General features: G+C 40.9%; 1 protein-coding gene across 1 annotated transcript; it reads right to left on the bottom strand.

Annotated features, from left to right (window-relative positions):
• Positions 1–1,918: 1,918 nt before the first annotated feature.
• LOC137282294 (zinc metalloproteinase nas-36-like) lies at positions 1,919–17,260 on the bottom strand. Its single transcript, XM_067814036.1, has 12 exons — positions 17,173–17,260; positions 13,285–13,357; positions 12,314–12,746; positions 10,487–10,589; positions 9,631–9,734; positions 8,398–8,518; positions 7,429–7,495; positions 6,212–6,415; positions 5,270–5,399; positions 4,124–4,396; positions 3,249–3,285; positions 1,919–2,059 (listed from the first exon to the last, which is right to left on the bottom strand). Exons 2-11 carry the CDS (start codon positions 13,345–13,347, stop codon positions 3,260–3,262), a joined length of 1,524 nt encoding a protein of 507 aa, XP_067670137.1. The 5' UTR covers positions 13,348–13,357; positions 17,173–17,260; the 3' UTR covers positions 1,919–2,059; positions 3,249–3,259.
• Between the last annotated feature and the right edge of the window lie 9,426 nt (positions 17,261–26,686).

The raw sequence follows: 26,686 nt of genomic DNA, 5'->3' as shown, positions 1-26,686 counted from the left end.
TAAGAATATAAGAGACCTTCAGATATTGAGGATCACATGCATTAATTATCACTTTGATTGATGAGGTCTGTGGCAGTGTGTGCACACATTATAGCGTTGGTTTCGTTACATTCCGTTGGTTACATTGTTTTTGCCAAGAGCCAGTAGATTTAAAACATATTGCCATTTAGAAAGACATGAACCAGTTTACACCTACCAGAGGAGATATGGGATATTTTTATAGCGCACAAATCCACGAACTAGTGCATGCTCAAGGCGCTTTTATTTTTCCCTCGGTCACAGGATGTCAATCTCCACAGCACATCGTATTTCAGTCTCAACTCCCTGGGGATCATACAACTCTTGCCGCCACTTGGCGCACCGAGTTTATTGAGGCTCCCTCTTGGAGTACCCATTCACAGCTGGGTGGACTGGGACACATAGTCACAGTACTTTGTCCACGTTCACTGCACGTTACTGTACCCGCAACTAGGTGTATGCACGTATTCATGTGGCCACCATCTACCGACGGATTCGTGGGTACTTTTAAGTGCACAGGGTTGTATGCTGTACGCTAGGGGTTGTGACAACACGAAAAGGGTCTGCACACAAAGTTGACTCCAAGGTTTTTACACCCGGTCAAAGTAGGGCTCGATCCCGACATCGCAAGCTCGCTGGATCACTAGCCTGGCGCATTAGCCAACTCGACCGACATGCCACCACAAAACGCTGTGATTTAGATCACCATTTGTCTTACTTTGATGTTTATGAAAACTGCAGGAGCTGAGCGGGCCGGAGAGCCGACTTTGTATGATGGCAGTTCGGGGCCTGACTGAGGGTGTGGGGTTCGAATCCCAGGTGGGACTGAACCAAACAAAAAGACTGGAATCATTTTTTTAATAAGAATATGTAAAAGTAACATTTCAGTAGAATTTTCTACTACTGTTTCCAATCTGCGCCCTATTCACGAGCTCATTCATCACAATCCACTGACGTGTAGCCATAAAATAGAGGACAAGTATCAATGCTTATGCACTTTGCAGTACATATGTATACATAAAGGGTTCGTGTTCCTGCCCCAGTCACAGATCTCACGGTAGAAAAATCATATCACGTATGTGCTTGTAGTGCGCTAACTTACACAAGGCATAGTGTGCACTATAAACCAAGCTGCGGTCTCCCACCAGGTACCCATTCACTGCTGGTTAAACAGAGTCACTCGCCTTAAGGTGAGGCAGCATGTGTTAGATGTCCTTCTTACAGTCTCTTTGTCAAATGTAATACTTCCGTGCTACTTTTTATCCTTTTTCTGTGATAATCTAGTTATTATACTGTTCTTTGTTTTTGGCAGTGGTTTACATTCCAATTGTATCCATTATGAATTCATAACCTTCAAGTCACGATATGGCTGAAACATTGCCAGTGTGACCATAACTTTTAGCTCACTCAATCACAGACTGAATGGGGAAAAGACTCTCAGGGTTCAAGCTACCAATCATGCCCCCGATCCAAAGACTTGGATCGCTACTGAAATTCTACTGATCTGTGACCTCCACCCTTAGCACTAGGTACGATTTACCTGCAGATTGGTTTGGTTTGGTTATGTTTAACGCCCCACTCAGCAATATTCCAGCTATGTGGCGGCAGTCTGTAAACAATCAAGGTTGGACCAGGCAACCCAGTGATCAACATCATGACATCACGTACGCAACTGCCATACGATGACATGTGTCAACCAAATCAGGGAGCCTGACCACACGATCCCGTCAGTCGCCTCTTACGACGAGCAAGGGTACCTGAAGACCAATTCTACCCCGGATCTTCATGGGTATTTCTTTCAACTATTCATACTCCACATTATTATCAGGATATCACATTCTAGAATCCATCTCAAATAGTTGACGTAAGACGTTTTGAATAAAAAAGTTGAAATCAAATAAAACCATAAATAAACATTTTATTACAACTCCTGCTTTGAGGTTTTTGCTTACGAATCTATACACTGCACCGTAAAACCAAACAACCAAACAAGTAACGCCAAACACCAGATGCCCACAGTCTTGTGATAAATGGACTCTCCCTGGAACATAGAAATGTTTCGAATAACTGTTTCAAACTGAATCAATCACACAATGAAACGATGTGAATGTCGCGAGTTGCAGCTTGTGTGCTCTGATTTTGGATGACGCGATCAATGTATTACTCACCCCAGTATTATGTATTATTATATCACAAGAGCTGGATTCAAGGCATATACCTGGAATATGGCAGGGGTGATTACGAAGCATATGCTACTTTAACACAGAGTCTTTCCTTGTCCTCATGGTTTCCATGTGCATACGGTAGGCACAAAAATTGTCACTTTATCAATTTATAAAACGAATGTAGCTTTACGCCGTGTTTGGTTACATTTCAGAAATATCTTCGCCGGGGACACCACAAAAGACCTTGACACTTCGTATTCATTTCTTGAATCCAGCTCTGGTCACGAGTTTTGGTTTCTAAGAACCTACAACAGAAAATGTGCCCTTTCAAAATGTTTCAGCAAACGTAAGTTACAACTGAGATCCCTGTTATGGTGATCCACCTTCAGTTGATGGTCATCTATAGCCTTTGTTTTATATTGTATTGTCTTCTCTGATTGCCATGTTTTAGTTTTACATGCTGTTTGATGTTCATATCTGCGGTAGTCTAGTATTTTTACTGTCCATTGTCGACAGGTTTAACTCTTCCAAATGTTTTCAATTTTTTAAAATGTATTGTTCTCGTCATGATGTGGTTGCAATATTGCCGATCTGACAGTGAATATTAACTCGCTCACTCACTCAGGGAGTTGGGGTAGCCAAGCGGAAGTCCCGGGTTTGATTCCCCACATGGGTGCAATGTGTGAGCGTATTTCTGTTGTCCCTCGCGGAATATTGCTAATAGCGGCGTAAAACGATGCCCAGTCTCTCACTAAATTTACGGTTTCCATATCATCTTGATCCAAACACCTGATGTTATTTGGTGTCACACGTATTTACAGACCTTGAGTGATTGCAGATTGCAGTGTCGATGATGTCATATTATTTTGACTAGCAATGTCTGTGACGTGATAAGTGTATATTATGACATTTATGCTCTGGTAAACTACGTGTGTGTGTGTGTGTGTGTGTGTGTGTCTGTGTGTGCGTGCGTGCGTGCGTGCTTGTGCTTGTGTGTGTGCGTGTGCGCGTGGTCCGTGTTTGGTGTGGTGTGGGCCTTAGCTTCCTCTTCTTGTTCATACTTACATACTTTGCTTTCATTTGAATTGAGGATAGTAGGCACCTGAAAAATAATAGATTCAACGCATCATTTTCAACTGACCATGTAAAAATCAACAATGTGCAACAACGACTCAGCATATCACGGATAATCAATGCACAATTGTACCCATGCGACGTGACAATTTTGACAATATTTGCATGTTTGTTATTTCAAATGCCGATTGCTCATCTCGTATCAAAGTGAGGTCAATTTGGACAAAGTGACGTAATTCATTCACTAGAAAAAGGCGCGTTTGAATATTCTCAGTATTATTATGCCTTACGGATTATAGATAGTATACATTAAAAAGGGTTTGGGTGATCAGCCCGAGCTGATTGTTCGGGCACAATCAGCCTGGTAAGGGTCATTGTCAGATCAGGCCCTTGCCCACTCTATACACAGCCAAGACAGGAAAGTAGACATTGCCCAGGAAACGCTACCCAGGAAACTCTGCCTAATCGAACCACCTAGAACTCTACGGGGAATGTGTAGGCTCCCCATGCCAGTACTGCAGCCTTCTGCATTACCCATGGCCAGAACGTGAGAAGGCTGTGTGTGAGAACCCGGGCACTCTTCTGATTTGCGCCAAGAGATCAAGAGGTACCAAACCAAGGGTCCCGAGAACATTGGGAATCCTGACGACAGTTTACTCGGCATGCAAAAGAGACATTTCAAAGGCTGTTACATGATTTAATGACTATTAGCCTCTCTGGCAGACATAAGTGTGTGTGTGAGAACAAGAGGTATCAAAGTGCCCTGAGAACATCGGGCAGCCTGACGACAGTGTACTCGGATGCAGGACAGAAATGTGAAAGGCTGTTACATGACGGAATGACATACGTTAGGAGTTCCAACTTACCATGATGGGGCGTATAGTATGGCACACTAGGATAATATTGGCCAAATCCGATATTATTTGACGGGAATACCCGCTGTTCATACTGCGGCCTGTATCTGCGTGCCCATCCTGTGTTGCTGTAACTGGGATATCGAGGATATTGAATGTTTCTAGGTACCGGTGTTACCGTCCGCCAACGTCTTTGGCCACATCTTTGTGTAAAACCGGGACACACACAACGACAGTTCTTGTCCACATAACCATCTCCGCAGTTTGGCTTTCGCCGGCATTTGCCTTGAAAAGAAATTTATGTCCATCTCACATTTATGTCCACGGGTTCATTCAAATCACTGCACACGCTTAATCTAACAGAGCTGCAAAAGCGAGTGAGTTTGCTTGACACCGCACTCAGCAAAACTTCAGCTGTATGGCGCCGTTCGAATCTGGACCACCACGCCCGTGATCAACAGCATGAGCATCGATCTACGATTTGGATACCTAAAATGGGTGAGCAAGACCAAGATGGAAGAGTAGGGAAGCGAGTTTAGTTTTTATCCCGCACAAAGTAATATTTCAGCTGTATGGAGGCGGTCTGTAAATATTCGAGTCCTGGCCACACAATACAGTTTTCAACAGCATGAACATATCGATGTACGCGATGATGACAAGTGTCAACCAAGTCAACAAGCCTGACCGTCCGATCCCGTTAGCAGTGATGTGATAGTGAACCGATATTTTCGAAATGTTTAAGCCGTACCTCTGACAGCAAAGTTCATGGCACACATTTACATTTAAACAGCTAGATGAATGTGTCACGTGTCTTACCTAAATTCTGTCATTTTATAAGTATATCTCTTGTACTGAAATAGTGGCATAATGATATTTTACTTGCTATGTTGGTTTGAAAAAGCATCAAGTCTGCACCAGACAATCCAGAGATCAACAGCATGAGCGTCCATCTACGCTACTGGGTTACGATGACATGTGTCAACCAAGTCAGTCGAGTCCGACCACACGATCCCTTGCGGCTAGCATTGGCTGCTGAAGATCAATTTTAACCCGCATCTTCACGGGTATTTTTCCAGAGAAGGCACATAATGCATTGTTGTTTTTTTTTGCATAATTGATGGTCAGCTATATGATGACAACAAATTATGTAATACTTACTATCGCACTTGTACATTGAATTGACAATCTTTGCATCTTTAAATGACACCTTCGTGGTCGTTCCAATGATGTCCTGGAACGCCGGGTCTGTTGTTATCATTGTCGTGGAGTAGTCATCTTTCGAAAATGCCTGCCCATAATATACACAATGTTTCACATTAATTATGGCGCAAGGTACGGTAACATCTCATCCAGCAGTAAAATAGGGGACTAAAAAGTCTAATGGTAGTTGTGTACAGTCCCATCTGATGATTAAATAGGACACAGTATTATGTGATAAGTAAGCCACATTGCCATTTGACGATACATCTGGACATAGTATCAGCTGATGTTGCAGTAGTTTGCAGTGCCGCAGGGTCATTTGAGAATAAATTTAAAGTACGGCATAACGCCATCTTATTATACAGCAGGACATAGTTCCGTGTGATGATACAGTAAGACAAAGTACTATCTGATGATACACTAAGACACAGTACCATCTGATGATACATAAGAGCACTACACTATCTGATGATACAGTAGGATACAGAAACATCTGATAATGCAGTGGGGGAGTACCATCTGATGATACAGTAGGACACCGTACCATCTGATGATACAGTAGGACACCGTACCATCTGATGATACAGAAGGACACCGTACCATCTGATGATACAGTAGGACACCGTACCATCTGATGATACAGTAGGACACCGTACCATCTGGTGATACAGTAGGACACCGTACCATCTGATGATACAGTAGGACACCGTACCATCTGATGATACAGTAGGACACGAAGTGGTTAACCGATGATGATGCATTTCATTTCTGTATCACTTTCAAGGACACAAAGTTTTCATTCTTGTGGTTTCGCCAACGCCAGTAACCTTCAAGTCTGGCTCACAGTTGTCTGTCGTTCGATGGTTTAACAAATACAGGTCAACGATCAAGGTTACTCACAGTTTTTCCGTAGTGCATGATAGACGTGTAGTCATAGTTGACCCCATACAGTCTGATTCGGTTGATGTCGAACTTCCGGTAGTTCTTCATGCGCCCCACGCCCACGTTTTCCGAGGCCACAGTAATGTAATTATCTCTGTCTGGACGCTGATGCTCGTGAATGAGGCCGATCACATGACCCAGCTCGTGGGTCATCACGTGTTTCTGGAAAAGTGACAAGTGTACCAGTGTCAAGTCAAGGTTAGCAGAGATCACCCAAATCACACAGAGGTGCCGTTTCTGGGCACCCGGGGTAGCCTTGTAGTTAATGCTACGAATGTTTTAGTTTGACTCACCCGTGAAGTTCCAAGGTGAGTGACACATCGTATCCCAGGACCCCGTTTCACAAAGCTCTCGTAAGCCTAAGATCTCGTGTGTTTTTTTAGCATTCGTGCCCCGTATACTGTAACACAGGAAGTAGGATTGCTACGAGAAAAGTTACAAGATCTCAGGCTTATGAGAGAGTTTTGTGAAAGGGGGCCCTTTTCCGTAGGTCGATGCTCATGCTGTTGATCACTGAATTGAGTGCGGCGTTAAAGAATGCCAATCAGCCACCTAATCAACCAACCAAACTTGGTAGCGAACACCGTTTCTGTTGTTCCCTGACTTGACATTACTGGAATCTTTCTCAAGGAGCCATGGAAATATATTCAAATTCGGATTGCTAGCAAGGTATGTTTTACAGAGTAAATAGTGGAACCTTAAAATAAAAACAAGTGAAAAAGGTTTGTTCAGGCTCATAGGAACATAGGTCACACACAGACAATTCTTTTATGTAAACATAATATTATTACGTAATGGCCTGAGGGTGTCAGAGAGAACTGGTGTTACGTACACACGAGAAAATGTCACTCCAACTCAAAAGTCTCTTTCAGTATTATGATACGCTTTTGATATGATAACCATCTACATTCTGCTCCTTTTCCACTGGACAACGAGGACTTTCTTGTCTCCAGATTCAGCTGAATAAAGGGACACATACAACATAACATCTTCTCTACACGCGCTCGTTTGTGCACGCTTTTGATTCACCACTGAGATCGATGTGACAAGGGGAGGCAACTCTGCAAAGTTTGTTCTAGTGAGTTGCCTCCCTTCATTTGAAGTGTCCAATGCTATGCCAGTGTATGATTAAAGAGTACGCTATCTCAATGTCCCACTTCCCTGTCCCCGCTTACCACACGACAACCTTTCTCCAGGTTAAGATGCTGTTTTCCTCCAACGCGACCAACGAAAGAGTTACATCTGCAGGACAAAAACTAGACATGGTACAGTTAAGACGCAACATGGGGCAATATACTCGTAGGGTAACGGAACAGTCATTGTATTTGGTGTTCTCACAGTCTGTTTGAAACAAATTAATTGTGTTGGAAACTGGTTGAAGTCAGCTGGACTTGTTTAAAACCATTATAACTGATAACTGGATCGTTACAACCGATCACTCATCGAACATAATGGATTAGTGTTATTTACAAAATTTTCCTGGTTTTGTTTGTTAATGCATAAAAAATATAAAGAAAAAACACATAGTTCTTTCGATTTTTCGCAAAACTGAACAACATAATTTGCAACTTTTACAATTCTGGAGGCTGACAGGTATCTTGTTGTTGATACAGATACTGTAGAAACCTACAGTTTCCAGAGTCTTCAAGAAAAAATCAACTCGGACTAGGAGCGAGCTGCTGATGAAATTCAAAAGACAAAACCAACCTTGTGAAAAATATTGTTAAAGCAATGCAGTGTTCTCACATTGTTTGTGTTCGATGACGAGAAAACATGATCGAGTGCTCGGTAGTTCAGTTATCTTCGATTAGTTCAGTTAATCGGACCACCACTACAAATTAATACAATGTTTTGTAAATTTTAAACAAGTCCATTTTCATAGCAACATGCAAGAACAGGAGCAAAGATGACCTCATCTGATGACACAAACGAATATGATATTAATTATGATGGTGATGACTATGATTATGAAATGGATTAAAAAAGACGATCATGATGGCAATGCTGCTGCTGCTGATGATGACGATGACGATGACGATGACGACGACGACGACGATGACGATGATGATAGTGGTGGTGATGACAACGACGATGATGATGATAATGAGGAGAAGGAGGAGGAGGAGGAGGAGGATTTGACTTACCCCTGGCCGTTCTGGATTCTGAGAACGTCTTTATCAGAAGGACGGGCAGGTATAAACTGGATACATGTATGTTCCATCCACGCCTTAAGTGAGGCATATAACAGGCGCTTCTCTTCTACGGCTGTGAAAGTTAAACAACACGCTGATCGATGTTGTGTCATTGAAATGCCTGAACTGAGTTTAACATTGCCTGATATTTATTGATATCATGTCCATCTTAATGTTTCGGTTAATGTTGAAGAATGCCCTGAGAAACGAGAAACTCGCCACAACGTACAAAAATAGAAAACGTTTGCAATTTCTAAATTAAAATTGGAGAATCGATTTGAGGATGTAAACATCCAAAATATATGTTTGTCCTTCTGTTCGTGAATGTGTGTCTTTTCACAAGTGTAGCACACATTTTACAAGTGTGTGCATGTATGTATGCAGGACTTTGAACCTGCACGTAACCTTAATGGATTCACATTAAAAGATCAAATATACTAATAATGAACATCAGAGAATTAAAACTACTTTAAATGAAATGGGTTTTACATACCCACTCAGAAGGACAATTGTTTTACATTACTTCATCACCTTCTTCTAATTTATAGTCACTAACTAATTGCAATATGTTCCAGAATTTATCAATTCTAAAAGTAAAGGAGATTGTTGTTCTGACATCATCGCATAATGACCTGGACTGAGAGTGAATGAGTTTAGTTTTATGACGCACTCGACGTATGGTGGCGGTCTGTAAATAATCCAGTCTGAGTCGGACAATCCAGTGATCATCAGCATGAGCATCTGTCGATCAGCATGGGAATCGATGATGTGTCAACCAAATCAGCGAGCCTGACCGCCATATCCCATAAGTCGTCTCTTACGGCATGCATATTCGCCTTTTATGGCAAGTCTAGGTTGCTGAAGGCCTGTTCTACTCCCGGCCTTCGCGGGTCCCTGGATTGGGAGCATAAGTAGGTACAATCGGTGGTTGGTTTAATGCGTGTAGATTATTGATATCTACATGGGTGTCACACTTCTTTTGTGTCATGCCTGGTGGTCCTGGTCAGGCCTTCAGCAGATCTATGCGCATGCTGCTGATCACTGGATTGTCAGGCCCACACTCGACTATTTATAGACCGTCGTAATATTGCTGGAATATTGCTGAGTGCGGCGTAGATTTTAACTCACTCATGCACTCATTCCAATGTAATGTAACGCCTATAACTGGATTAAATATTGCCATACTGAAAGTGTCGTCGACGGTAAAGGGGATGATAGCGTTGGGCCAGTGGGTGAACTCAGATCTCAGTGCTTTCCTCTTCATTCTTCTACCACGTCTAGGAACCAGCCTGCAGGTAACCAATGATAGGTAAGGAGTCTGTTTATCAGTTACCAGTTCTTTCAGATTGCTGACTCTTAGCATTACAGTCAAAAGCATTTTATGGTGTAAGGGTTGATCGAGTCACAAAAACAACTAACTAAATAGGCAATGAAAACAAAATTGACAATGTTTCCTGGATAAAAAGGATAAAGAGAGATTCCGGGTGAAATATCTACGATTAAGTGGTTTTTCAGTCTGTCATCTCGGTCTTTTGTCTTACATACAGCTGCGGTGCACACGCACAGAGTTACATACGCACATACGCACATACATACAATATTATCATTTTGGGCGATGATGATTATTTTTCTGTTTTTCAAATTATTTACAGTCTCAAGTAACATCTGGTGGTCTGTCGCCAGGGATCAGGGTTATATGTTTGTTATCACAAGACCCGTGAAGGTCACGGGGTAGAATAGGCCTTCAGCAACCCATGCGTGCCATAAAAGGTGACTATGCTTGTCGTAAGAGGCGACTAACGGGATCGGGTGGTCAGACTAGCTGACTTGGTTGACACATGTCATCGGTTCCCCATTGCGCAGATCGATGCTCATGTTATTGATCACTGGATTGTCTGGTCCAGACTCGATTATTTACAGACCGTCGCCATGTAGCTGTAATATTGCTAAGTGCGACGTAAAACTAAACTCACTCACTCACTCACTGTTATCACAAATTCAGTGAGCATAAATGCCACTAGTGAGGGGAGACAACTCTTACCTTCGGTTCTCGTAGTAGTGCATGTATTGAGCGTACGACATTCTCATGTCTAGTTCCATCAGGATCTCGCTGCTGTTGGAGGCATAATGGAGCTGATGTGGATCTGAGGAGGAGAAGGCAGTGAACAGTTACCATAGCAACCAAACTGAATAAAGGTCATACCTTGATAATGACTAAGTCTTCATTAGGGAGACATGAGGAGTGAGTGAGTGAGTTTAGTTTGGCGGCGGTCGGTAAATAATCAAGTCTGGACCAGACAATCCAGTGATCAACAGCACGAGCATCGATCTGCGCAACTGGGAACCGATGACGAGTCAACCAATCAGCGAGCCTGAGCATCCCTTGAGTCACCTCTTACGACAAGCACAGTCGCTTTTTATGGCAAGCATGGGTTACTTTGAAGGCCTATTCTACCCCGGGACCTCCACGGGTCGGAGACATGATGGTGGTGAATTGTAATGGTATATCAAGGTATGTGAACTTTATGTATGAGGAAAGCCCCGGGTGATGTGCGGTGATGTGAGGTGAGGTGATGTGATGTGATGTGATGTGATGTGATGTGAGGTGATGTGAGGTGAGGTGAGGTGAGGTGAGGTGAGGTGAGGTGAGGTGAGGTGAGGTGAGGTGAGGTGAGGTGAGGTGAGGTGAGGTGAGGCGTGGTTTAACGTTGTACATAAGAATATTCACGACGTGCATGCGTGTGTCCAATAGTCCAACCTTACTTACATACCATGTCGCAGTTAAACAAGAATATCCGCACATACACACTATACTGACTCCGAACCGGCTAGTCCGTGTTTTATCCACTGACGCCGAGCGCCAGGCAAGAAAACAATAAGTACCGTATTTTAGCGTATTTTGGTATGGCGAGGCCTGGGATCGAACCGGCGATCATCTGCTCTCAGGGTGGGCGTCCTAACCACGGAGGTGCTCAAAGGTGCCGAACGTGTAGCTAGTCTTGGACTTTCAACATGCTGCTGACCGGGAGTTTGGGCAAATTATGGCGAAAAAAACCCAGTTCACACTGTACGATTCAGCGCTGTTTCAAGAGTTTAAGAGTACGTGCTATTGTGGAGTAGTACTGACTTGCGTAAAACTCATTTCTTGAGAGTTCCCGCCAAACATTATCATTTTTTATACAGATTTGGTGGTGGAATATGCTCTATTTGATATTTATTTAACCACTCACACAGAACTGAGAACAAGCTGAGTTAAGCTTGACCTGAGCTACTCTACATATGCATAACACGGGAAGTCAAATGTCACAACCGCAGGATCGAGTTAACTTCTTTGAATAGGGTAGCAGAGAATGTTATTAACGCGGAGCTAGTCCGAAACATGCATACATTGATTCATTTCAACCCGAATCGCACACATTACATTATATGTAGCTTCTTTCTAAAAGAAGGTTAGGACATTGGTGAGCATTCTCGACAATCAGCTGGCAAATGTGCACCGTTTCACAATGATAGACCTAACCAGTTGTGACACGGTACATCGGGAGTCACGTGATCAGGTTAAGCAAGACAAGCTGTTCTTAGGGAAACACAACAGCAGATTAAACATCAGAGATACTTAAACATTATAATTTGAATTCACTTTTATCCGAATTCCTGAATAATATATAATTCCTCTGTCACATGCTTCTGTTACTGAAGGTGAGCTTGATGTCCTGTACCACAGGTAAGTCTGATCTGATGATCGTTTTATCTAAAACAGAAGCTTCATATCTGATGCATGACAATAAATATTAAAGTCAACACTATCGCTGCATGTTTTATTTACCAAGTCATAAGAAACAAGGGCTTTTATTCCTGAACTACTTACTTTGATTGGGGTTGACGCTCTTGATGACCTGGTCTACTGACAATTCGGGCCTGGGACTGTGGAAGACCTTGGGGGACTCGGCAACCACTGGGTTGTGAGGATAGGCAGCTTGATATTGAGTTTCAGTCATTTCTGGACTAATTTCCCCAAGACTCACACCCGAAGGCATGTGCTGGAGGAGTGCATTGGTCTCAATGACATTGTCCCTGGCATTGCCTCCTGGTACAGGGGACGAGAGTCTGGAGGTTTGTGTCCCACGTCTCATCATCGTATTCCCATCTCTCTGGATGTAATAGACTGGTTCCTGGCTTCTGGAACTGGACCCCGGACCAGTTGGGGTGGGAGTTTGTGGCTTGTTGATTTTCACTCCTTCCGGGGATATTTCAAGTCTGCCGATGGGTGTTTGAAGTGATAGGCCATCTTGACTCTGAAACTGGAAATGAAGATGGTGTTGAACTTTGTATCCAAAAGAATATATGTGCAATTTCGGTGTAATATTAGGTGCATTGTCACAGTTAAACAATGATGAGGCTGTTTAGAGGTTAACGGGAAAAAGTTAACGTTTAAAGTATGCACATTAAAGATATGTACAATTCTTCAACAAAGTGCAAATATGTAATCGACCTTCATTTAATCTTATCGGTTGTAAAATGATTTGTGAATTTGTTTCCACTCATTAAATATCTTAAACGATTCACGAGGAGACAAATATCGGTTTATGATGTTACAACACATACAATACTTACATTCCCAGGGAATTTTCAAAACCTATGATTTTGTTCACAAAATTCTACTCTAGAATATACAATATTCAGCTTTAATACGTTAACAATGATTAATAAATTGATGATACCACAGAAGGCAAATATGTAGCAAACCAACTTGTACAGTAACATGTATCCTATGAAATATGTATCGTAAAAACGTCATAATGTTTAAAATAATTGACACTGTTAATTGACGTTCCTCACCGACACAACGGCACCAAGACAGCAGAGTTGGAGCACCAGCACAGAACAGCGTGGAAAGGTCATACCGGCGCACCTGTTGACAGACAAGTAACAATTGTCACGATGTTGAAAGAAATTACTTGACTATTAAGACATTAAGAGACTACACTGGTTTGTGAGAACGTCTGCTCCCTTGAGCAATCTCAACACAATACTTCCGGCACCGGGATTAGGGATGAAAGGAAGACGTTTGCATGTACTGCACACATTTAATTTTTAGTCGTTTGTTTCGGTTTATGATACCCTTGCTGTTTTGGTGTTAAGATATCAGAACAACTGATATTGAACACTGGTCATTTCTAAATCGGCTTTTCAGAGCAGGTGATCTTTTGATATCAAATATTTTCAGCTCATTTGATTTTATAAGTACCAGTTCAGTTCGATTCAATATTGTATTCCAACAAACTATCATAGGTGTTATAGGAGCGGTACAATAAAGTCATAATAAAACTAATAGATTGTTATGATCGCGTTGTAACAGTAAATATATTAGTGCGTTCATCTTCTTATAGCGTTATTAATTTTTTTTTATAAATCTTGAAATATCCTTTCAAGTAAAATATAATCATCTAAGGTAAACTGTAGTTAAAACTTTCTGTAGGCTTCAAAATTTACAAAAATGTGATCATCATTTTACCGATTGTAGTGTTCACAGTGAAACCACGCAATTTACCAGAAACCGTGAAGTTAAGGGTTTATAATTTTGGCAAAACCTAAGATTCTTTAGATGAAATATTTCAATATTTACAGTATGTTACAGTGTTTCGCTGCCATATAACGCAATAGGTAGTATCAAAATCTCGAGCATCTTCCCCCTATAGGTTATTATCGCATGTCCTTCTCCTCTTCAAAATAGAGAACTGCATTAATCTAGGCAATTATAACGTATGGGTATTACACAGAACAGTATTTAAACAGCTGTGGCTTTACGTATGTATTTGATCACTATACTGGCTTACCATATTTCAAATAGTCATGCTACGAGTATCAAGCAGCGAGGTGTTTAATTCCAGGTAACTGTTTAATTTGGAATTCAAACCAGGCGAATAACTTCCCTCAACCAATAAGAAGTGTAACGGGCTGGTAATACGTTCGGGTCAGCAGTCACCTTTATTATTATACACTCACGTGCCAAAGAAACATTGCCAAAGCAAAATTGTCAAAATTGTCAAAATTGTCGTCCAAGTGGCCATATACGTGCATTATGGTTGGGAGTACAGTAACATTATATGTAAAAGTATAGCACCTGCTACTTGACTAAAAGCTGTAAAAATGACTTTGTATACAATATGTATATAAAACACGACCTGAACTGCTTTCTGTCATCACTCTTACACCCGTATGAAGGAACTATTGACTTTGCTTTTCAAAATTGTCAGTAGCTGTCAATACGACATATTTTGCTGCTGTTGCTGCAGCACATGTTGAGGTTTACCAACAGCGTTCTCAGTTTGTTTTAATTACATTGTCCTCCGTGTAGAAATGCGAGTCACGCACTTGAAGATTGATGTGTAACAAAATCATAAAAGATACTAGTACTACCATATTCCTTTACTCACTGTCACAGGCATATTTATCAGTAATCTTTCCAACACCTTGTCAGCTATCAAAGTGATTTATTCCAATATAACTGGTATCTGAATACTATATAATTGCTATGTGCGTATTAACCTGAATTACTTATAGTATGAATGACCCTAGTCTGTATGTAATGCTTCTTTAGCAGGTACTGAACGCCCAGATAACATTTACCTGATGACGTTGTTATTGCAGAGACTTTCAACAGCACGAGTATTATAATACAAAAACCTACCAATTTTGTAAATTCCGTAGGAATGTTTATCAGATTAAATAATCCCGCCCATGACTTCACTTGGTGACAGTGACCTAAACACCTATCAACGTGAATGATGCATTTCTGAAAATACAGCATGCTCTTGCGGACACATGAATGAATATTATTTTACTACTACTACTACTACTACTACTACTACTACTACTACTACTGCTGCTGCTGCTGCTGCTGCTGCTGCTACTGCTACTGCTACTGCTACTGCTACTACTGACCTACACAGAACATCTACATATGCATGACAACAGGAGTTAACGGCATGATTAATATAAACGACAGCCTTTCCGCTGGCCCATTCCATTAATGGTTGTCTGTAGTTATGCTTTACAGACTTTCAATCATATTATTTATAGTATTTTCACATAGAGGTCTAGTAAGATTGGACCTCCATCAAATGAACGTAATTGTTCTGGAGCCACCCATCTGTCAAATGCCCTAATTAGTTAGTCAAAGATTTGTCATAAAACAACAGCTAACCCTTGTCATTTATGTTGCAATATGATTGTAATTGTTATAGTGGGAGGTGGCTCCAGTTTGAGGAAAAATACACGAAGCATGTAATGTATCTGTACATAAATTTGTGTTTTATTTTGCATTTTCTAGATATGTTGTTGTTTGTGTGTTTGAGATTGTAATGATTAATTGAAAATGAAAGAGTTAGAAGAGTTCGTTGTGATTATCGAAACGGTCAGTGCCATATCTTTATTCATTCCATCACAAGAGGTTAATACTTCTGTGTATAGATGCCCCTTCTCTTTTAATTATTGCATTTGTAGATTTAGGGATAGGTCGTATTGTCACATACACTAAGGTCAGCACACACACAAAAAAAAAGAAAAAAAACAATGAAAAAAACACACACATACACACACACACACACACACACACACACTCTCTCTCTCTCTCTCTCTCTCACACACACACACGTGCGCGCGTGCAACACAGCAACAAAATATATACCAACAGGTCAGGTATGGCTCATACAGTTCTATATTACCATTTGGTGGAAATGGAGAAAATAGTTGTGAAATTGAAACAAGTGTGCATATGGCCCCCGATACACTTACAAACACCTTGTTATATTGTTCCGTATTTTTCAAACAACTCAATATCTATGACCCGGCTGTCTGCACAGGAGGTTAACATCAGACAAATCGTACTACCGAGACATTCTGTCATTGAAAATACAAAACAAAATGTTTTCTTCGGCACACATTTAACACGGCAAGGTTCATATATGGAAGCAAAATAAATTCCTGGTCTTGTCATTGAATCAATTTATTTTTTGTTCGAAATTTCCAAGAGACGTCGTACATTTTAAAGTATTGCAGAATTAAGAGGTGTTATAACTGACAGTACGATTTACCAACTGATCGTTCAGTTTCAATTCACGGCAAATCCAATACTAAACTCGGATTACTTTCTTTCGCCACTTAGTTTATCTACTGATTACTCAAAACCTTGACACCTTAAATAATACAGGTGTTCTTAAATATATTTGCTCTAATCCTGTGAACATTACACACATTCAAAGCAGCATTTTTATGTGTTATGATAATGCATTAACACGCACTCCTACGATCTGGATTATGTATTGGCCCTTCGTCTTTCAGGAAAAGTCTTGCCTCAGGCAAGTACGGATTGTCTCAATTCATCATTTGATACATGCTTTGCAACTGACAAGAAATACTGATATTTGCCTTTTAATATATATTACTTGTACGTAGATGACTCCAAACCACAATAGCTGAGAATACGCACTGTACGACAATCGTGTGACGTAGACGAGTACGTACCTTTTGAAAGCACAAATACGCTAAGAACGACATACATGGAATATACTGTTACAATTTAGAATATATAGTTCAAAAGCAGAATATCTGATAAGAAGACACATGCTTACCCAACCGCCACAAACTTTCAGGGCCCTACTGTTCTCATCGTTATTGATCACAGCTCAAATGCAGAGTGACTGAACAAAAAAGACACTTTCTTACCAGAACGCCACAGATTCCCTAAGACCGTGCTCCTCTTACAAAGGAATATAGTTCGATCACACCAGCTGATACTCCTAAATTGTAGTCGTCCGAGAACGCTGCCCAGATAACGCGAGAAGTGAGAGCAACGTGTTATAATGGATTGATATGTGACATATCATCTCGGGTGACAGGTAGTCTGACATTAGGTAATAAATAACAGCGCTTATGCATGCTACAGTCATTATTGTGGTACGATCTGATTGATCTATTACAAAGTAACACTTCGTACACACTTGGGTCGATATAATGGCTATATTGCGTCATTGGTGAAAATGACCCGTGAAGGTCCCGGGGTAGAATAGGCCTTCAGCAACCCACGCTTGCCATAAGAGGCGACAATGCTTGTCGTAAGAGGCGACTAACGGGATCGGTTGGTCAGGCTCGCTGACTTGGTTGAAACATGGCATCGGCTCGTTAATGCGCAGATCGATGCTTATGTTGTTGATCACTGGATTGTCTGGTCCAGACTCGATTATTTACAGACCTCTACCATATAGCTGGAATATTGCTGAGTGCGGTGTAAAACTAAACTCACTCACTCACTCATTGGTAAAAACATCATGAATTGTATGTTCAGCAGGATATGAGACACAATACGAACATTTTCGATGTGTATCAGGCCGTCCGTCATGTATCTGGAATAATACTGTGTGGCGTTTAGCAAACGGATAGAAAATAAACTAACAAAAGGTTACTGCAGTGTTCAAACTCCTTCAAAGTCAAAGATAAGAGAAACTGACATGTAATCATTTCATGGATGTGGGAACTCAAGCTACAGTTTGTTGTCCTCACGTGAACAACACATGACAAAACAGGTTCAAAATGGTGGTTTGTGAGAAAGGGACATGTTTCTCTATGAGATATATTTTACAGGCGTTTCTTTAGACACAAAGATATCAAATGCTCAGAGTTATATTCGGACACTTGACGAAATAAATAGACTTACATTTAGTTAATTTAGTGGTGCATATATAAGTAGATATGTAAGTCTGTTGTAATAAAGCCAAGTGTCCGAATATAACTGGCCCGAATCTGTGCGTCAGCATGTTATTTCGACGGTCCGTTAAAAGTATGAGACAATCATCCGGACAGCGAAAATTTATGGGTAACAATTTTCTCCCATACTGTTACAAACCATAACTTCAACTCTCTTCAGGAATAAAACACACAAAAAATCAAAATACTGACTAGAGGTTTTTTCTCGGAGAAATATACATGTATACTGACTTTCAGTTTCATTATATTCCCGTTAATTGGGCGTATGCGTGGCAGGAGACACTTTTTGAAACCAAATAGAACAACTGTATTTCGTAAGAGCATAAAATACTAACATCCGCGAAGTTGTATCTGCACTTGTACACACCAAATCAGATTTGATAGCATGTTTAAAGGTAAAGATAAAGATAAAATGTGTTTTTTAAGACTGGACTGGACTGTTCATGGTGAGGTAGCCTTGTGGTTAAACCGCTTACCCGCCAATGTTCGATTCCACATTTGGGTATACAAGATGAAGCCCACGTCCTCCGCTGCGTTATTGCTGGAAAAGTGCTATAAGTGGCAAAAAAATAAAGTCACTCACTCAAGTCAGGAGTTTTCTTGTCTGGCGTCAATAAAAAACCCCAACTTTCTTCTCACATCAAATTTGGAGCGATAGGTGCGGTCGGTATGCCCTTCCCACGCGAACACCCAGTGTCCTAAATGATAACATGCATTCAATGCCGATTTCAGTTTTTACGGCCAAACCATACTCGAAGCCAGCCAAATTTGACGTTTTATGTTTACATTTCCATGACTTCGAAACATTTTTTGATTAACAATATGATACCATAGAAGGTTCTTATTTGAACTTCTTTTATCGGTGCGCACCTTCCATTAATCAGGATAATGTGTGCAGGCGTCTTTTCATGTTACGGTTATAGGTTTATTTTCTTTCACTACAGCAATGTCAGGAAATGACACGTGCAGATCAATGGAAGTCATCGTGACATGTCATACATTGTGCCGTGAATAGATTGACAGTGACGGATTAGCAAGCTGAAACACTTCTCGTGGTGCTGAACCAGGATAAGCATAGGAATAGAATCATTAATCACCTGGAACCCCAAGGCTAAAACCTAAACATCGGGTCCATTCGGCTGCTTTCTCGCACAACATACCGCCAATCGGGTCCCCTCGTTTGTTTCCACTAACAACAAACATGGCAACACTGGGGCAGGGTTATGAATTCGTTCATCGTAAACCGCTTAACATCGATTCCATCAGAGCGGAGTTCCTTTAAAATGGTCGTCGTTGTTGAAGACAATATTTTCGGCTTTGTATTTTTTTGCCTTAACGGAAATTGGACAGACAGATTTAAGGTAAGAAGCTAACAGAGCCAATTTGAACAGGTTAGGACTGGTGTAAACTTTGGTTGAGAATTGCACGCTCAGAAATTCCAGAACAAAATTACCCTTATTCATGAAATCGAAAACAAGTTCCAGGATGTCATGAATATAATAATGTGAATTTCTCATCTAACTTAGGGCAACTGTAACTGCAAAGGTTAGAGAAGAATTGTATGGGGATCATTATCAGATTGGTGGTGTAAAGTTTTGCTATAACGCTTTGTTAAAAATTCGTCAATTTTCCCTGAGTGCAATGAGCTATCAAAGTGATAACAACGTTTTCAACGTTACGAATTTGTTTTACAATTGAGCAGTTGATGTGTAAACAGTACCTTTAATAACCATGGAATGTTGGCCGAAATCTAGTGAAAAACAGTTGACTTAAGTGAGTCTAAATGTTTCATGAATAGTGTATGTTGCCTGACCTTCTTAACCTTCAACGTGAGACAATATTGCTGTAAGTCAATACATATATACTTAAAAAAAAACAAACAAAACAGGACACCCACACGACTGCCGGTGACAACTGCTGTTAAAGACCATGCCAGTATGTTCACTACAAATTCTTAATCGGAACATTTTTCATTTGTAATTAGATCAGTATTGGTGGCATTTCTAGAACATTAAGAGATACGCCTCTTTCAGGAAAATTCCAGCAATATCACGGCGAGGGACACCAGAAATGGGCTTCAGACATTCTACTCATGTAGGGAATCGAACTTCGGCGTAACGAGCGAACACTTTAACCACTAGGCTACCCCGCCGCCCCTACTATTTTTCGAAAAAATTGTACCTACAAATTGTCGTTTGAGTCGGTGGGGTAGGGTAACCTAGGAGTTAAAGCGCTCGCTCGTCACACCCGAGTCCCGAGTTCGATCCCGACACGGTAAAGTAAGTGAAGAACATTTCAGGTAACCCACCCCTCCCCACACACCTGACGAATGGTTCGGCAGATATCTTCCTCAGCTTATATACTGGCCTCATATGGCATATTATTTTATATGTCGCTAAGCAGGATCCATCAATGGTACGACCTGATGATGAATGGTAAATGATAAATCTTCGCGAAATCATATTTCTGTGTGGAATGGTTGCAAGGGCGTTCCGGCCTCGATCAGCTCAGCCGTACTCACTCTCCCGAGATCACCCAGAAATGCTGCAGACAATCGTTTTAGTCTGTAAACGAAAACTCAGTCATGCGGTACATATTATTCACGGATCAAATGCCATTCATCATCGTTGGGTCATCAACCAAGTCAAAACAGCTGAAAACGGCCGACTGTGTAACGGGAGCATACTGGGCATGCACAGCTGTACTATGATCCTACAGACTATATATTTCATACCACAGGGACACGACTGATCAAAGTGTAACAGATATACTATCTACCTACACACAGGTGACATACCACAGGGAATGATCAAATACCTACAGAATGTACACCTGTACAGCAGGTAAATTATACCTTACACCCTCGTATAACTTCATCATTGTGGATACTTGTATGCTACGTGCTACGTGCACATATGTGAATAATGAAACCGACTGATGGAAGTAACTGTTTTGTATATCTTCAGCCATGACGAAACAAAACTGAATCTATTTCGGTACGAGGCACTATAAAATAGACATGTATCAAGGGAAGTAACTCTTATGGGCATACCAGTACATGAATTCCACTAGCGCTCCTGTCATCTGTAAATGAATCTTGTCATATGGGAGGACAATAGGTAAGTACAGGGATGATGAAGTATCCTAGTGGTTTGTCACGCTCGCCAGGTTGAAAACCCGGGTTCGATTCCCCACATAAGTACATAAGACAATTTCAGGCGTATTCCGATATTATTGCAATATTGCCAAATGCGGCGTAAAACCATATTCACTCACTCATAGGCAAGTTCAAACCCTCAGCAGCTTCACTGTCCACTTGATACAGACCTGACTTCACGTGATGCGTGGTGCTACAGACACCCATGACTGACATCCGATGTAATATTTGAGGAAGAATGAGCTGGATGGCCAGCAAAGTTGCCATCTCAGCATCCCAGTATGTTCTACTGGTAGATGGGACAGTGGATTAAGTGTTCGATCAGCACGACCAAGGTCGGGATTCGATTCCACACATGGATACAATGTGTGAAGCCTATGTGTAGTGTCACCCGCCGTAATATTGCCTGAAGAGTATTGTTAAAATCGGCGTAAAACCCAAATCACTTACAGTATTGGTAATCGACAAGGGCATCCTTCGTGACGCATATAACGGGAGGCATATGTGACGAAAATGTTTTCTCCACTGACATTTCTGTCTTAAGAGTGACGAGAATGCTTCTCCACAATAATTTTCTATCCTCAAGCGTGACGAGAACACGTCTTGAGTGGCGTTTCTCATATCCAACATTGACTCAACCTCTTTCGACGTTGCTCTTCTGCCGTCAGGATATGTCGTTGGCTGAACGTCTCCAACAGATGTCTTCGGCTACCACAGGGACGGTGTCTAACGTCTGTGTAGTCTTGATCACGTGTTTATGTGGAGTCCGCGTGGACGTTGAGGTCACATCGAGAGGAACCAGTTCCACACATCTGACTCCTATCATTGTTACTAAGTTGGCAATTTGATTAAACTGTCCAAACTGGTTTATCTTTGAACTCTGAAGAGTAGCAGTATTATATTAATGGATACCAATACCTTGGGGACGAACAGTTTTTGCAAATTCTCAGAAATATTAGCAATTTCTTCCAAAACTGACATCCCTGCTTACTTCAAAGACATTCTATAATGATATGTAAATTGATTTTCATAGTAGTTTAAGCGTTCCTTCGTCACGCCGAAGACTCTGGTTCGATTCCCGGCCAGGGTGCAGTGTGTGAAGCCCCCGCCGTAATGTTGCTGGAATATTGCTAAAAGCGGCATAAAACCCAACTCACGCACGCACGCACATACTTATCTTACCTCACACGTACATGTCGTCTTCTGGTTGCCCAAGCGCTGTTCTGTTTCTTATAGAGGCTGGGAAAAACAACGTGCAATATTCGTAAACGATTTATCAAATGAAACCGACAGATTTTATGAGGGCGTTAAACGAGCGGTTGTATGCTACACAAATTCAATAGGTATTACTTTAGCCAGATGTAAACTAACAAGGTAATCCTGTGTATCCGTTTATAATGAAATGCACAAACAATCGCCTGGGACATCAGAAAGTATATGACATATTAACTGATTCACGCTTTGTTAAAGTCCCTATGATAAGTGGGTACATGTCACTGGTTCGCACTACTCGGATCTTGACTGGAAACGTGTCAACTTGATCGCAAATAAATGTACTCAAAGTACTGAATTAAGATGGTTGCAGTACAGAATTATTCCCGGAATATTGCCAGCCAGACATTCCCTCTACAAAATAAACTATGTGGGTAGCCCTAAATGTACCTTTTGTAACGATTATGACGAACAGTCTACCATATCTACTGGGAGTGTGACGAGGTGGAAAACACATGGCTTGAAATGAACATATGGCTCAGAACTGTAGATGCAGAACTGAGTTTCACAAATTCCCAGGTAATGTTTGAGATAAAAGGAAAACATAGCTATGCACTAAATGCGATAATTATTTTCGTCAAGAAGATTATCTACACCTGTAGTAAGAAACGTTTCATTCCAAATATTCTATACATAAGAGTCAAATCACACAACATTATAATACCACAAAATACATATACGTTAACTGTGACCAGGAAGCCTACCTCCTGAGACTGTGGTCCAGCTTACACATGCTGTTTAGAGCTGCTGAATAGGTAAATGGTTTCGATTTACATGCACATGTAACAAACTTTATTGACTCTGTAAAGTTTTTGGAATGTATTACCTAACATGTATGCTTTGAACTTATACCTTTACACAATATATGTGGACCTCTATGTCTACCTGAAAAAGGCAATGTATCAAAAGAACCAAAGGATTCAGTCCATACTTCGAGGTAGTACTTCTTTATCTCGAATAACACTGAACCACGCATCATGCACGGAAATTACCAACGTTTTGCGAATGCAACTCAATGGCAGGGAGATAACTCTAAATCTGTTTTTCTTGTGGCGTCTGCAAAATCTAGCGATGGTTGCTTAAAGATTTGTCTAGCATCGCAGTAAATAAATGTTGACAGATGTAGTTCCTGTGAACATTGAGAAGGGGAATTATACAGCGGTGACTTTATTAAGATAATACTTGCGGGAACAACAGCATGATGCAACATTTGAATCGTTTGATTCACACAGATTAGCTAAAGTGTACCAGCCAACACCAATGCTTCAAACAGTTCAAACTTAACACTGATGTGTTCCGTAAGATAATAAAACATCGAGGATTCATCAACCCATGTCCCCTACGTGACAAGAGAACAACTTGTACAGACAAGCAGACAGACAGTCAGACAAACTGAACATGAACACACACTCGCACATATGTCTCCTAACCAGACACAGACATATCACGACTGACACACGTATAGAAAGACACTCATACACAAACAGACAGACAAACAGATACATATATTCACACCATCAAACTGATTCAACAGATGTATCAAAATAACCGAATAACATTTCAGTGTGTATTGTGATCTTCTTGTATGCCTAAAGGGAAATGAAAATATCCTGACATTTCCATAAGTAGAGAATATCCTAGTTATCTGATCGAGTTTTAATTTACAAATTGGAAACCCAAAACTATTTTCCTTATTCAGCGAAATTCAGCACGAGTGTTGTCTTGAAATGCTAGATTTGGTACAGATGATGGCGGGTACAGTTTTCCGGCGAGTTAGTAATTAGAAGCAAATCTTCGTGTTCTTGTTCTTCTTGTTATGAAACACCGTCAGCAACTGAGTAAAGCTCTACGACCGACTGAGAGAGACAAGCCAATGGGCATCTACATATCCAACTGGGATACGATGATAGGCATCAACCAAGTCAGTGAACACCAACCGATCCCGTAAGTCGCCATTTTGGACAGCCATCGGTTTCTGAAGATCATCTCTAACCCGGATGTGAAGGCGCTGCATCTGTGTCTGTGGATCAGTTTTGATTACAAATACTTTCATTTTCATATTTTCATGTTTTCTTTATCAGTAACAGCAGGAAAATGACACATATTCCAACGAGAACCTTCATACAAATGGCACCAATTCCCCTTAGTTTAAATTTGTATTTGCGTTCACCCTATAAAAAAACAACCATTTTTAGAATAGTTCTTCAAGAAAAACCCAAGATCAGTCTGTTTAATTGTTTAGACAGTGGGCGTTTTACCACAGAAGAAATGCAAGATATTTTGAGCAGATTCTTTGAGAGATGAAAACTTAGCAAATTAATTAATATAGTGGCAAAAAGCACCAAGGAGAATATTACACTATTGCAACTAAATCTTGCCAACATACTTGTAACTGTAGACCAATGTAATCATTCCCAAATTAGGTTGGTTTACTCCGAAAGATTATATCCATTTATTTTGTCGCTCACTGAAGTTTAATTGCCAGTTCATGAGGGAATCTTCAATTCTGTTGATGAGAACATACACCTCTTCAAATCAAATAAATTACTAATTTACTTTGGTAAATTATTCCTTAGTTTTGTCTGAGTTTGCACGCATACCATCCATGGCACGCATCTTTATTCTCTAAATAGTGACCTGGGATTGGTATTTTTCTTATGTCAGTGCTTATAGAAAATGCCTTCTCAACAATGTGAATCCAGTGTTTTCAGGACTATTTGGGGCAAAGTGGGTGAGTTCATGTTTTGTAATGTCCCAATATCTCCGTCTACTGCATAAGCAAGCGGAAATAAGTATAACTGTTGCATTAGCAACTGAAAAGAAACTCAACTGGACAGGGCTTATAATGAACGTTGGCATTGCAACTTGATTTGTTTTCATTGGTATGAACCATTTTCGCATGAGGCAAAATCTAGAAGAGATAAAATCTATTCGTAAAGATATTTCAAGGTATGTAATCCTTGTAAACATTTTGCATTAATATTCCGTATCGGACGAGCGTAAAGAGGAGCGTGTTACTGGTGTTTGTGGATGGTGTATTTTGCAGGTTGTTATCCTGATTCGGGAATTCATTCCAAAGGCTGTGGTTCCAACATTATCATGGTGGCGTCAGTGTGAACTGTTATGAGCTTGTGGACTTTCAAAAGAAGAGAACGTACATCGCCTACATAACACAGATTGTTGTCAGCATATCTTAGAGGAACTGTTTCTGCAGTTCACACGCTTCCTCTACGACATTTCATAAGCGCTATATATAGACCCCCACATCGAAGGCCTGCATCTCATGTCCCTTCACGGTTGCATCTCATGTCCCTTCAAGATCAATAGATATGTCAATAAACGTTCAAGTTTATTAAATATCATGCTTCGTGTGCCTAGAAACAAAATAATAAGTCTCCGTGTTTTCCTGTAACTTGATATTGCTTGGCACAACCGGTTCCGCAAATGTTTCCAGAGCGTGCAAATATCAATAGGAAATCCCCAAGTATTGATTCTGACTGACTAATTTCATCAGAGATAACAGACATACTACTGAAGGTTCAGAAAATTCTTCCAACTGACAAGTGTTGTCGGATCGGCAATGAGTTAACTGTGTTGGGGTAGCTCTCACTGTGAGCCTGGGTGATGAACGACAGGAGTCTTTGGCAAGAAAGAAATATCGATCCACCTGTGGTATTTGTTTACAGAAGATGTTCCTGATTCGATTTGTCGCTGGCCATCTGTCACGTGTACATCTGCTGACTGTCAATATATATGAGGGGGGAAGGGATACCGAGTGGCACGTTTGTACGTAGGGGTAGCTGAGCCGTATATGAGAAGGGACATGGAGAAGGTTCCATGTACAACTGTTGCTCTACCACGATTGCATTGGATGTAGCAAACTGGTACACAATATGAAGGAATATAGTGCAGCACACTGTTGCTTTGGATTCTGTGATCTCATGAAGAAATCATGAAGATTGTCGCTTGAGACAGACATTCTCATTGTTGAGTTAGATGAAGGAGTATCATGCAGCTTAATGTTGCGTTAGATGAAGATCTCTCATG

The sequence above is a fragment of the Haliotis asinina genome, chromosome 4 (assembly GCF_037392515.1).
Source record: "Haliotis asinina isolate JCU_RB_2024 chromosome 4, JCU_Hal_asi_v2, whole genome shotgun sequence".
In the NCBI taxonomy this organism is placed as follows: Eukaryota; Metazoa; Mollusca; class Gastropoda; order Lepetellida; family Haliotidae; genus Haliotis; species Haliotis asinina.
This window is presented reverse-complemented; position numbering and strand designations above follow the sequence as displayed.

What these genes read in the sequence shown, in the direction of transcription:
- LOC137282294 (XM_067814036.1), bottom strand. Translation starts at nt 13,347, where the DNA reads ATGACCTTTCCACGCTGTTCTGTGCTGGTGCTCCAACTCTGCTGTCTT. An exon ending in TACCGTCGACGACACTTTCA is followed by an intron (nt 8,519 to 9,630) that starts GTATGGCAATAT and finishes TAACTTTCACAG; the next exon opens with CCGTAGAAGAGAAGCGCCTG. An exon ending in TCATGCACTACGGAAAAACT is followed by an intron (nt 5,400 to 6,211) that starts GTGAGTAACCTT and finishes TATTATGGGCAG; the next exon opens with GCATTTTCGAAAGATGACTA.